Source organism: Cydia splendana, chromosome 18 (genome assembly GCF_910591565.1).
Source record: "Cydia splendana chromosome 18, ilCydSple1.2, whole genome shotgun sequence".
Classification (NCBI taxonomy): domain Eukaryota; kingdom Metazoa; phylum Arthropoda; class Insecta; order Lepidoptera; family Tortricidae; genus Cydia; species Cydia splendana.
Window position 1 is genome coordinate 9,889,224 of NC_085977.1, and position 15,034 is coordinate 9,904,257.

General features: G+C 37.6%; 1 protein-coding gene across 1 annotated transcript in view; it reads left to right on the forward strand.

Moving 5' to 3' along the window:
• The window catches only part of LOC134799571 (uncharacterized), a 501,594-nt gene extending 496,325 nt beyond the window's left edge, over positions 1 to 5,269 (forward strand). Inside the window, exons 24-26 of the mRNA XM_063772004.1 lie at positions 102 to 228; positions 3,286 to 3,421; positions 4,495 to 5,269. Coding sequence (XP_063628074.1) covers positions 102 to 228; positions 3,286 to 3,421; positions 4,495 to 5,152 — 921 coding nt within the window. The 3' untranslated portion in view covers positions 5,153 to 5,269. The remainder of the gene's footprint in view (positions 1 to 101; positions 229 to 3,285; positions 3,422 to 4,494) is intronic.
• The last annotated feature ends 9,765 nt before the right edge of the window (positions 5,270 to 15,034 follow it).

Consider the following 15,034-nt stretch of genomic DNA (forward strand, 5'->3'; position numbering starts at 1 on the left):
AACCGATGTCCTGAGAATAAGCTGAAATCGCTTTAAATACATTGATGGTTTTACGGGATGTACCTAATAGATTACGGTTTAACTTTAATATATTTTTCTAGGGCCTCGCTATGTTAATATGCTACGTAATCCGCGACGAGGAGTGCCTGCGATCAGCCAGGCGCGCACTCTCTATGGGCGAGCCTAGGGAGTGGCAAGACTCGCCCGCTGGCGATACCTCGCTTAGTTGTAAGTAATCCAAGACTTAGTGAATGCTTCACAAACAATCTCCCTTTGTAGTTTATTAATATGGATTTCTGATAATCAGTGCGTATGCGGAAAGCTCTGACTCCTTTGGATATCGATTCCAAATATAGTTGGCCCATTAATAAGTACCTATACAATTACAAAACGGCAGCCACTTAACCCTTCGGGTGGCAGCACCTCCGGTTGAACGGTAGGACAAATGGCGCGGCCATTTTTTTAAATATGCCTCGGCGTGGCAGAGGCCGTGTGAAGGTTCGGTCATAACAAGCCCGTAATTGGCAGAGACCGTCTCGCGGCCTCTGTGCGACGCTGCATTTCGCGCCTAAAATAAAACCGTTAAAACTATGCCTTGCTTGCTCACTCTTGCAAGATGCATTCGTCAATAAACAAGGATGGTATTCCCTAACGGTCGAATTCCCGCGTAAAACAAAGTTTGTTAGAAATGACGTGATGTTCCTGCCCTACCTCGCCCATTACGCGCCGACCGTCGTCGAGCCGCGAACATTCAAACGGAATACGCACTGATAAAAAGTGAAATAAACTGTGTAATCGTGTTAAATGTATTGTTTTGTCATAAAGACTGCTTTTTCTACAATCAATTGTTTTATTTCGTAACTATACGTATTTTTACATGAAAGTAGAAAAAAATTGGTAATATGAGATTAGAACAAGTCTAGCATAATTCACATAAATAGAATAGAATTCATTGGTATACAATCAAATAACCCATTTTAAGCTGAATTCAGTGATATATAGTTTGTATATATCATTCATAGTTTTTTTTGGGAAACGGTCATATTTCTAACACGCGCCAAATTCGCGATGATCACCCGTTGAGGCCCCGCCACTTGACGTATATTTTTCCAAAATGGCTGTGCCACTCAACCGGCTTGTTATGTCTGTCCGTCTCGCGGCCACCGCCACTTACCGTAGAGACCTCGAGGAGGACAATGCCACTCGAAGGGTTATGTAATATGTTCGTTTTAAAGACCTATTGATTATAATCGATTTTTTAAAGTTTAATATACTGAACCCTTCAAGTGGCGGTCAACCAGTGAATGGTCGATGCGAAAACCAGTAAACTGTCATCCACCAGTGACTGGTTAATGAGGTGTTGACGTATTTAGAGGTGAAATTGAACGCATTTAAGTATAGTTACGCTCTTCTAGCGTAATAGGTAGCGAGTTAGAGAAGGATAGCATACCATAAAAAACACAAAAACACTTGGTATAAAATTTGTTGGTGAGGACCATTGATTCGGGAGCGACCGCCTAGTCCGAGGTCAGTCTCGTTTTTTAAGAGGTTGTTTTGTAAAAGAAATTGTATCTTAGGTCTTTTTTATTGATTTAATCTTAAAGATAAAAGTCTTCCTTTGATAATTAAATAGCAATTACCTCCAATAATTTATTAGTTTTATCGTGGTAGTCATTTTTAACAAGGAAGCTGGAAAACTGTCATTCTTCCGGAGTTTGATTACGTCTGGTCAAATGTATAAACATTAGCGCTGCTCTACCAGACGCTCGGCAAAGCCGACGAAATGCCATCACGACGAAGAGATGGAGGCGTGAAGAGTCTACGGGACATCATCTCGGTGTTCAAGGGGACCGATTCATCAAACATGCCCTCTTTCGTGGCGAAGGACCTACATCGGCTACCTGTCGTCTCGTTGGACCATGTTGACGTTTCCAGGCTGCTAAAGGATATCATTTTCCTGAAGGACAGTCTGGCTGAAATGCAGGCTAAGTTGGAGGTATCGAATAATACCATCAGTGAACTACGTTCTGAATTAGCGTTAATACGAAGTGCTAGTTCGGAATGTAGGTCAGATAACTCTAGCATAGCCGTGTGTCACGTTGCGCGGAATGCGTCCATCGGCGGTTTCGAGTCCGCGAATTTGGATGCGTCGGCGATTGCTGAGCAGGCGACCGCCGACCCGCGCCCCGCCGCCCGCCCGTCTACGTCACCGGAGACGCGCACGTCACGCGAGAGTACGTTGACCCCACAACGTTCCTACGCTGCCACTGCCGCTAAGCCGCCTGCTGTGTCCAAGTCTAAGCAGCGGCCGAAGAAAGGGGTGCTGAGCCTTCGTGAACCTGTTCACAAGGATCGGTCACAGCTGACTCTAAAAGAGTCGGGATGCGACAGAGATGGCTTCAAAAAGGTGGAGAGGAGAAAGAAGTCAGCTCGTCCGAATCAGTGCGGTACCGCACCGACTGGACCTAACCATTTGCTGCGTCCTGCAACACCGACGACGCTGCTGTATGTGTCCCGATTACACTACCTTACGAAGGTCGAGGAGATCGTGAAGTATGTACGAGCCAAGTCCGGATTCATCCTGAGGGTCGTGAAGTTGGAATCTCGACACAGTGTGAATTTTAATTCTTTTGTGCTGAGCGTTCCGACTGAACATCTAGCGACCTTCACCAAGGAGGAGTTTTGGCCGAAGGGTGTCAAGTTCCGGCGGTTCCGCGGCCGGCTCCCTGACACTGCGGGGTTGCGAACTGCATCGCAGCCATAATTGTGTTTTTAGTTTTAAGATATATTTTGTAATAATATGTATGCTAGTTTTAAGGTATTTATCTATGGGCCAATAGTTGCCTGAAAATAAATGTTTTCATTTCATTTCATTTCATTAGAATAATTTAATTGCTATATTCAAATAGCCTATATAACGCTGATTCTAACAATATGTGATTTAATATACTTTCAAACATAGAAAAGCGACGATTTTGTAAAATTTTCTTAATCTGCGCTGACCACCCACCGGGGCCCCGACACTTGACTGCTTTTCGCGTTTTCGGTGGCGCCACTTGAAGGGTTAAGAAAAATCTTGTCCCTGGACTTGACAGCTAAAGTAGGATTGCGCCATTTTTGTAGTCGCCATAGTTACCAAACTTCAACTTTTAACAAACAGAGCAACAGCATAATCTATATAGCCGTACAGTGCCATCTACATTAGCTTTAGCTATCAATTTCAAAGACTAAACACATCTTATACAATCAATGAATCGATTCCTACGGGATTGTTTGCCTTTCCAGTGTACATAAAACAAGGCGGTGAGGTGGAGAGCCGCGGTGGCGTGGGGACCTTAGAGTGTTCGCCGACGCCCTCGTCGCCCGGCGCCTACTGGCGCGCGCCCGCGCCGGCGCTCGACACGCCCACTCGGCTGCACAGGTACTCTCCTCTCTACACGACCTACCAATGGTCAGTACCGTCTTTACCATAAGGGCACACGGGGCCCGTTCCCAGGGCCCCCATCCTCTGGGGGCCCGAAAGACAGACAGTAACAGTATATTGGATTACCCATAATAATTGTAATTCGCTTTCTTTACTTTCCAAAAGGGCCCTAAATTCTTACGTGCCCAAGGGCTCCAGCGTAGTTTAAGACGGCCCTGCCAATGGTTACACTTAGAATCCTGCCGGCAAAATATAGCTGTCAAAATAGTTGCTAAGTGACATGTTTGTACTAGTCCCGATCATGAATGTCTGTCATCAACATTCCCCTATACCTAGCCATTTTTGCCACGGCTCTTTTGGGGAGCCTGGGGTCTGCTCGGGATTCAATGTGTAAAGCGTGTGACCTTACCGCTACACCACCAACGCTTCCATGAGTTAACTTCGAACTAGTGACTTTTGTACAGTTTCGACAGTACAGTGACCAAGGACGACTTTAGGTGAAGAAAATCGAATCTTACAATTTATAAAACAATAGTGCTATGTTATAATTCAAGTTATATTTTTGAACATCATGGTTTATTTTGTTAGTATTATTTTAATCATAATTACTTACTAGTGGAGTTTTTGTTGAAATTATTTCATTTTGTTTACTTAGCCTGCGCCATCTTACCGCTGAGCAAAGACCTCCCTCTAAGAGTTCCACATCCCGATATCTCTTGCAACCGGCCCGTCGTTAAGAAATGACTTTATCAGCGACTGGGCGTTGCAGCGATCGTCTTGTCTAGTGAGTAGTTAAACTTAATCCACCTTCGATCCAATTAATACCTAGTCTGATGGCATTCCATGTTTTTGTGTCTTTAACCCTAACAAAGACCCACTCTGCTATTGAATCATGATCATCCACGTATATCCTGCAGGTTTCCTAACTCATGCTTACATCCGCACACTTTTTAACACCTTAATTATGTTCATTGTGTTCGGTCACCCTTTCTTTTCGAATAAGTTTGCAGATTTAAATCGCTTCGTAGATTTTTAGTAGACTTGACTCAAGTGACATGTGCATGTAACAGGCGGCAGTCGACTCCGGACAGCCGCGCGGACATCGTGCGCTGCGTGGAATACAAGGAGAGGGTGCTGAGCCCGCATCGCTACGAGCGCCACTCGCGCGCCGTGTGCGACCTCATCCCGCGCGCCGCGCACCCGGCGCGTGCCGCGCACCCGGCGCGTGCCGCACACCCCGCGCACCCCGCGCACCCCGTGCAGCCCGAGTACCTGGCGCGCGTGTGCCTCGAGCTCGGCGTGCTCGACGCCACCCCCGTCCCGCCCCAGGACCCGCCCGCTCCTCTCCTAACCTGCTCCGTCGACTTCGAACCCTACACCGAAAAACGGTTCGACACCGCCAAAGAAAACTGCACCCTCTGTGTTCAGTCCAACCCGGACGTCTCCAAAATACCCTCGCCGCCCATCAAGAGCTGCCTAAAAAAATCTAGCAAAAATCAAGATTTCACGTCCAGTATATCCCTCCCCTCCATGGAAATATTGAAAGAAGAGCCGAAGTCTAAGTCGGACATCGAGCAGGTGAACAGGGAGTGGAACAGGGCGTACGATTCGCCCGAGACGGACCGAATGTTGAACAAGATATCCAACGATTTGGATTTTTTATTAAATAGAACTCAGGACGCTAGCGTTAATGTAATACTTGACCAAATCGAGGAGGCCCCCACGTAGGATACGGAGTGAAACGTTAGAGACGGTAGACTTTAGCCGTGTAAGTAAACGAATAACATGGAAACAGGGGTGCAACATGCCACTAGGATAATGTGTACATATTATTAAAGTGTTTTATAGATAATACTAAAAAGTTGTATCATGAAACATTGTGCATGCGATTTATATGAATTATTCATTTTTGTAAACTTTAATAATGTTATTGAGGGATATTATAAAATAATACATATAAAACCGGGAGCATACACTAAGATATAATAGGACGCCCAAAGCTGAGAAAAATATCGTTGGCGTGGGTTTTGACAGCTGAATCAGATTGTGCTGTATGTGTGCATGTAAGTACAACCTCAAAAAATACTCGATAAGTATGTACCTAGATTGTCAAGCGTTAAGGTTTGACAATTCCCTTAACGTATGGGTCCATTTAGCCTTCGAACCCAGCGTACGATATCTTGGAGCACTCTGTGTGTCTTATTATCCCCGTGTCGGTTAGGTAAGCGATCAAGTTTGTAACTAGTCAAATTCTAAAGTGTACAATAGATAAGGTTGATAGCATAATTTAAACACGTTGTGATCTGTAATCTCAAATGGGTTATTTATACAATTTAGCTTTATAAAAGACCATATTTAATGATTTTCCGTGTCAGTATTTAATTTACGTTAATATAACTATTTATATGAGTAGATATTATATCATTAAAACAAATGTGATAAATTTATAATAATTTAAGATGTACTTACGCGAATTTATCCCTCCGGCCGTTTTGGCAACCAAGTTTCGTAACCAGTTGTCAAAAAAGAATATATCATCGTGTTAGGCAACTAATTGCCCAAAAAGAATATCTATTCCTGTTTGACATCCAGTTGCCAACGAAGAATAGAGCTCAGACAGTTAGAGAAAATGTGACTAGTTTGTATTTAAAATATATATTATATTAAATATTTTAAATCAATATTTCCGAGCACATTTCCTACTTACCCAGAGTTGACGGAGCTCCGCTATGCGGGGCTCCTATTTCTGGGCGGTTTGCCCTTCGGGCATCTGAAGCTACCTAACGAACCTAACCTACCTATTGATTTAGTTTAGTGTAACGTCCGTGAAAATAGTACACTTTGGGGGAAGAAGCCTAGGTAGGTAAGTAGGTAGGTAGGTAGGTTAGGTTCGTTAGGTAGCTTCAGATGCCCGAAGGGCAAACCGGCTAGAAATAGGAGCTCCGCGAAGCGGGGCTCCGTCTAGTTAAGTTGTAAAGGGAATATTTTATGAAAATAAAATTTCGCACGTTAGACTCTTTAAGCTAAGGTCAGCTAAACGTAGGACAATATCAATTTTGCAATTTAACCAGTCGGTAACCAGTTGTAACCAAAGACAATTATTTCCTTTTCGTCAACTGGTTGCGAAACTCCACTGTCATATACGGTAGTTGTGGATCAGGAATAGAATTTCTTTTTGGGCAACTAGTTGCGTAACAAGATTATTTCTTATTTTTCAACAACTGGTTGCGAAACTTAGTTGCCAAAACGGCCGGAGGGGAATTTATCGTTTTGATACGTAATCACCCAAGAGAAATGAGGATATATTTTTTTAAGTTGTATATTTTAACACTAATTGTTTTAATTCTTGAACATTTTACTTATAAAATTTTTCGTTATGCATATCTCCCGGCGATGTGATTAAGGAAGATGTAAAATGGAGCTTCGTGAACGTCAGCTACGTTTGTAGATTGAAGAACGGTAGCCATCAAAACAAGAAAAATGTAGTTTTTCCTTCCTGACTGAGTTTTTATAAAAGAAAGAATATGTAAGGCAGCGTGGGGACTATAGCCTAAACCCTCTCGTGCTTGAGAGGAGGCCTGTGCCCAGCAGTGGGACGTATATAATATATATTATATATTAGCCCTTAGTCGGACAATACATTATTCATTGCATGTTCATATATTTCCCTTTTTTATTCCATTTTTGTGTGTCCGTTTGCCAGGTGACAGGGACGTATATAGGCTAAATAGGCTAAATTATTATTATATTATTATTTATGTAAAGCGTGTCCTGTCATAATGTTCTAAAGCACGAGTCATCTTGACCCATGCTAAACCTCGGCTTAACTGAAATAGAGTCAGACCGTGAAAAATCCTGCAGCGGATTTGATAGGCCACGCAGTGCAAGTGTCATTTTAAACGTCAAACTTCTATGAAATTATGACGTATAAATAACACTTACACTGCGTGGGCTGTCAAATCCGCTGCAGACTTTTCTTGGTGCGACTCTAACTTCTTTCATTCAGCCTTATAAAATATGTTATTTTATTTCAATATCCAAATATGCAAAACGTCGAATTTCAACAAGATTAAACATATGAATTTCGTATCAAAGACATAAACGTATTATCTTAATTTACAGACATGTAATTGTATGTGTCTAATGTAGTTAGCGTAATTGTAAACAAAATGTCATGCTGTGTCACCCATTTTATTAATTTACGTTTTACCTTTTTGTGGTAAAATGTTTTTATATAGTGGTTTTCACGCACAACACTAATCATAAATTAGTTATTCCAATTAAGTTATTATTGATCACCCACCTTGATTATATGTGATGATAGTATTCAATTGTACCTTATCTCTTCGTTGTAAATATAGATACGTAAATCAATTACTTGATAAATGTCTTTAAAGTAGACTAGGTAATTTAAGATATCTAAACGAATTATATTTTATGTTAAATCGGGTACATACAATATATTTTTATTTACAATAAATTTTTTACAATTGAATTTTGTTGTTTCATTCTATGGTCTCGTTTCCAGACTTATTTGCTTGCGGCAATGAAACTCTTATAAAACGTGTAATAAAATATGTTTTATTTAAAGCTCAACTAGCATAAATTAACGTAAGCGGATACAATTTACAAACAATAGGTAGCTAAATAAATTACCAGGCAAATAAAACTTATTTATAACATTGTTCGTCATTAATAAATACATCGATTTATTACATTTTCTTACTATTTTAACAATGTTATATTTCGAATTGTGCATTAACAAAATTTTGTGAATAACTTGGATACTAATTTTATACAAGTAGGAATATAACATGACTCTTTGTTATTTTATTAAGACTATTTCATTTCTTTTCGATACTGCACAAAAGAGTATTAAAACCCAGTTGAATTATATTAGCGTCTTGGCCATACACGTTACACAAGTGACCTTAGTGTGGGTGAGTATCGGTTGTATAAGAGACGTAACTGTTCCTAACTACCACTTCGCAAAATAATTCAAGACCCGTAATGAAACTGACAATTTTGACAATACACACACACAGAGTTATTGATTTAAGAGGTGTAAAGTTTAAGAAAAACTCGTGCCGCCGAACTAAGTAGATGGTGCTTGATGGCGCCGAACTAGGGCATGCAGTACCGGTCCCGTTACCAAGAATTTCATTTCCCGGTTCTGGGCATGGCAGGAACCGGGATTCCCGGTTCTCAAGGCATATTTTGATTACTTTAAGAAATTGTTTGTGTTAGCGTACAATATTTATGAATGACTTATTTTCATATAAATAATTGCATAAGAATTAATAAATTACTTATTTTATTGTAAACAAACACCTAATTGGCGGTCCAACCTATTTTACCAAATTAACCGGCACACTACCTCCGCCTGGGCCGAGCCACACGGCCGTAGCGTAGTCGATGCACTCAGACTATGACGGCACGGCCTGCCTGCACGAATGCCTTCTTTTTCTAGGTTAGTTTGTCGGGTTATTTGAGTCCCCCGTTCATAGCACCATTATTATATGTATATAATGTCCCGAGCTAAAGTACTAAAACATTACTACTATTGAAATGGGAATAAATAGTCATATGATGAGAACCGGGAAGTACCGGTACCGGGTCTTCAGTATCGGTTCTTGACACTATAAAATTCCCGGGAATTTCCGGGAACATGCCCTACGCCGAACTAAAGATACACCATATTGTACGGGGCCGCACAGCGACATCTGCATTAGCCGTCAAATTCTTAAAACCCGAATTGTCTTAAACTTTACACATCTTAAAATACAATCAATGAATTTTTGTCTATGTTAACTGAAATGGTAGTACAGTCGAGTTCACAAAGACTTTACAAGCCAACGTTCCAAAAATATATATATGTATATTAAAAAAAAATGATAAAAGAGGCAAAAGAGCAGACGGATCCCCTGATGGAACGTTGGCTTATAGTACCCCCTTATTTATAGAACTTTACGGGCCTGATTTAGTTAAATTATATTTTATCCCTTTCTTACAAATACATAAGTCAAAATGACAGATAAGGACAAACGACTATTAACTAATTGGTGGTTTGTAGCGCATTTATAAATAAGGGGATACGCATATTAGTTATACATACAACGTATATCATGATTAGTTCGGCAGAATTTCATTCCTTTTCGTAGTTAATTAAGTCTCGGAGAACACATATGTAGTTGTATTAGTATTTATGTATTTCAATACGGGACAAAGATGTCCCGGACATTTAAGAGACGTGCACAAAGAAGAAGCTAACACCTAGAGACCAAATATGAGGAGTAGGTACAACAATTATTATCCACCATCAAACATTACGGGTAATCATCACGCTCGTAATTTACAGATGTTTTTTTATCTTATAGAAACAATACCAAATAATTGAGAGCGAGTTCGTAGACCATAATGTACATTAGTAAACAAAATTCTATCGTTTACAATGTGTAATTAGCTGCTACACGCTACAATACGCTGGAAGTTATTTCTATCACAAGGCACTGAAATTTTAAGACTTGCACACACATCGAAACACACAATGATCAAACAGCGCGAGTGATTACAACGAAAAGAGCGTAAATATTGGCTATGTGCCTGATTATGGCGATATTTATATGATAATTGTTCACAAAGTTCGGTTTGATTCACTAAAGTTTTCTCGCCACGCACATAGTTATATTTACCTATTAGTCGGACACTTTCTGCTGATATTGCAGGGAAACAACTTAATTATACTATTATCTGTCCCTTTCAACAGAAAATGTCCTGAAAAAGGATATATGTAATAAACCCTTTAGCCAATATGTGCAAAATAGGGTAGTTTAATGTACGGATTATATGTACCTATATTACTCAGTGATAGGCAAAGTGCAAGCTCATTCTCAGTTATTACACTTATTAATCTAAGAATATCTAAAATGCCAAAGGGTTATACCAAAACAAATCAAATCCTTGGTACACGTTATATAATACAAGATTATTTTAATACTAGAGGTATTTGTAGCTTGTGACAATAAGTTTAAGGATCAGGTAGTTCTGGTATAACTAGGTACAGGTTAGGTTGATAATTGATATAAATGTACTAGGTACGATCATATATTATTTTGCTGCCCTAATTTAGCTAACTAGGGAAATATATATAAGGTGCTACTTTATTAGTTGCAGATATTTTAACATATGAGACTTTACTTTAAATAGAAATTTTGAATTTTTTTTTTTTTTAATTTACCGAACAAATAATTAAATTTTATTATGGTTCGGCGAGAAAACTGCAAAAGGTTATTAGGATGAAGTGGCCAGACTGTTATGTATTAGCAAAGACATATGTAACTTCGTATAAGACGAATAAAGTCTAAGGAAAAAACGTGCCTCGGAATTCAAGTAAAAGTCATTCTCGAATAGATGCCGCACACACCTTTAGCCTATCCTCGGCTAGATGGCGTGACGACACCGTTTCTTATTTAACAAGTTTAACACATAGATATCAGTGAATGAACATGGATCAAAATGATATAAAAATAATAAAATCATTTATCCATATATATACATTTTTTGATAACTTTATACGTTTTCATTTTGAGTTTTAGTCGTGTGTCGATAGATGGCAGTAAATTTACAGTGACTACAAAATTTACAATGACAGGACCCCTCTATACTATCTATTCTTTTTGGTATTAGGTAAACAGTTGGTAAACAAAAGTTCACATTTAATAATCACTGTGTTTACGTAAATTTGTTTTTCACTTTTCTCCAAAAAAACATCGTAAATGCTATAATGTTTCATACTTAAATATACTCCAGGAACCGAGTACTATCAGCTGTGTAAATATCTGCAACTAATAAAGTAGCACCTTATATTATCTTTGGCTTGAATAACTTTGTCAACAAATGTTATCCTCGCTGCATCATATGTATATTTTAAGGTGTTGATTAAAATCGGAGTTTATATTGTCAATTTTTTAAGTAAGATACTATACTTATAATCTAGACATTATATTGATTGACGGGCAGAACACGTACGAGAAACGATAAACAGTCTTGGGATATTATTTGACAACAAACATATTTCGAAGGACATTCTACCATCTCACGTAGGTACTATGTGTGACGTTATGGCGAAGTGTCAATATAATTTCATAGAATCAAGCCAAACATATCACTTTTCGTGCTATCTATGTCGTAGTGCCCATACAATACTGTACCTACTCATCACCAACAAAAAAAAAGTTATAAAAAAAAAGAACAGTCCACAGGCTGTCCCGAGTACAAACGTCTTTTTTCCGGTTTTGCGACTTTTATTTCGGCATTTAAAGCAGGCGATTATTTTTCTGTGCATGTTTTAGACCATTTGTCATAGAAAAGGAAACTCTTATACCTGCAAATCTTCAGAAAATTAGCGTTCGAACGGAACAACGGTAGACAATTTCATGGAATGCTCCAAAGGTGCAAATAAGGTGTTCTAGGTCAAAGGGTACATTTGACCACGGATACTTTTGATCAGAACTGTACACTTCGCCACTGCCACTTCTGTTATAACAAATTATACTATTTATGAGTAAAAATCTGTTAGGTACTAGATAATGAGTGCATGCAACATGCATGTATATTTATATGAATATATTTAGCAATTTAAAGGGTTAATCAATAGTGATATGCTGGCAATTAAATTAAATAATATTATATTACATAGTTAACATAAACTTACATAATTTATGAACATATATAGCCACAACATGATATATACAAACATTCATACGTACAATTACTTTGACTAAGACATCTAATTTAAATCACACCAAAATTAGTGCCTTATTACATACAACACGTATAACATATTATTTATTTATGTAACTACATTTCTATCTAATATGTAATTGTTACACGGATAAATAAAATAGGCTGTAACTGAATATTGAATTATCATTACTTTTTGTGTCACTCGATACAAGTTAATTATATTTCATTGTTAGTTTGTCGCAGTAGAGAAAGTACAGTAAAGTAGTATTTTGTCCATTTTTATGTCTGGAAGATTAATAAGGGTAATACAATTAGTGTTTTAGACACTCAAAATGCTTTCAGGTTTGTAGGTATGTATATAATTTAAACATAACGTAACGAAATGAGATAAGATATAAAAATATTTTATCTATAAACGGTTCCTACATAAAGTAGGGTTTTTACTTTAATAAAAACAATGTTAGCTATAGTAAAAACTAATGTGTAAGGGTGGTATTTCATCTGTCCAATATATTGTCCAATGTCAATGCATCTCATCCTCTCATTAAGCAAAATGTGAGACAAAATACACATTGGACAAAGAAATTGGACAGGTGGAATACCATTAGCTAAGCAGGGATATTAGCTGTCATATATTAACTTGCATACTAACAATATAACAACAACTGCGATGTATATTACGTGTTTAATCTTACATCACTTTGATAATTGCAAAAGTTAGCACAATCCAGTGCCAGCATTCCAAGCCATAATTGGAAGCGGGTAGCCCCATATGAGTTATCTAAGTCAGTACTTTTTTTTCTATTAAGGTTAATAATTTCCTGTAAAAACATATGTATACTTTATCGTATGGAAGGTCAAATACACCGTGAAAGAAATCTGACGCATAAAGCATAACAACCATGTAGGTACCAACATTTACTTATTTAATTAATGTTTGTTGTTATAGTTTGTAGCTTTACTTAACAATAGACAAAGGATTAGCCGTCGGGGTCTATTAGAACGCTACAAACTATAAAATGTTTGAATTAGGTAATTTTCAATAGCACATAGGGTGACTGCTATAGTTATTGGCTACTACATATACTCTGTATCTTTAGGTATTTAAATAAAAGTAAACAAAATCTACCCTCAAATGGCTCCTTAAGCCAGTTGAGGGTAGATGAACACATTACATAATCAAATAATGTAGGTTAAAAGGTAGGTCAGGTTTTGTATTTAGTCGGTTAACCAATAAATGTTATAACTACCCGAAAATGTACAAATTGTTTGTTTACTTTTTCTTTAATACCTAAAGATACAGACTATAGTAACTGGCCACTCTTAACAATAAGGCTTCGATTGGCTTGTTTCTTTCTGATTTGTTAGGAGTGGCCTATTACTATGTAGTGGCCAATAACAATAGCAGTCACTCTACGCTTGTTATGCTATGGAACTCTTGACTATACAAAATATTATTAGAGACGAATAACAAAGTATAGTTCTGTTACACGTTCACAAAGTATGTTAGGGTAATTTTCTACTGAATATGATAGTATAACGTGACAATATTACCCTTTTGGTAATACCATACTGTCTAACAAACAAGTTACATGTTTTTGACAATGGGCTGTGATATTTGGAGTTTTGTTAATGTGTTCAATTGAATTAGAATGTTTATTAACAGTCAATTTAAGTATTTATTAAGAGGTGGTATAACAGTTCAGTTTTATTGTTTCGTCTACGTCTTTGCGAGAGGCTCAAACAGTTCTTGATAACCTTTTAATAATATTACTATACTACCATATTATTAAAGGTTTTCAAGAACTGGATCGATGAGCCTCTCGTACAACGTAAAAAACTTGAAAAGAAAAACGAAAATCGGCTTCTGCGAGTAAATTCTTTAAGTTTAGGATTTAACATTAATTATTTACAGTATAGTTAATAAATACATTTAATCTAGTGTATTAACACTTACAGTATTATACAATAATTATTAAATAAAATGTGTTGTGAACTTGTAGTTGAGATACATTAACTGTTGTTGTATAAGACCACCCAGTAATCCATACTATCCATACTACTCGTAATATTATAAATGCGAAAGGGTGTGTGTCTGTCTGTCTGTTACCTCTTCACGCTTAAACCGCTAAACCGATTTAGTTGAAATTTGGTATGGAGATAGTTTGAGTCCCAAGGAAGGACATAGGGTAGTTTTTATCACAGAAATCACCCTTTAAGGGGGTGAAAACGATAAAAAGCAGATTGGATAAAAAATAAGCTACCCAAATTACTCACTCCACGCAGACGAAGTCGCGGGCAAAAGCTCGTTGGTATATAATATTAACTCGGAGCTCTTAGGCTTATAATACGAATAAGTAAGTAAACATAAGTAGGCATTTTTTTATTGTTGGATACCACCTTTGCAAATTTTTACAATGTAAAATAAATCATAAAAGGTGAGTTTTAGTTTTCTGGACATAAATTAAGAGGCGCTCAACAATTTAGTTTTTTACCCCAATATAAATAATACGTAAAAAAACACTATTTATGCTTCAACATAGGATAAAATAGGTTATAATATCCTCTCATCGTACACATATTATAATCTACTAATGTAAGTATGGAAATAGAACATTGACTTGACGGTTAAATTACGACTGCATCAAGACATTTTATTTTAATTGTTAGTGTAATCTATTCAATACACTGGCCTAGAAATGATAAAGAAAATGGGACCCTGTCGACTTACAAATAATAAATTATGATGAATTGCACTTGAACCCGATAAGATAGACAGATTTTGTATTTAAAATAATGCAAACCTATTTTATATTTGTTTTGGTTGTGGGCGTTAATTTCATATTTTTTAATGAATCTAAGAGC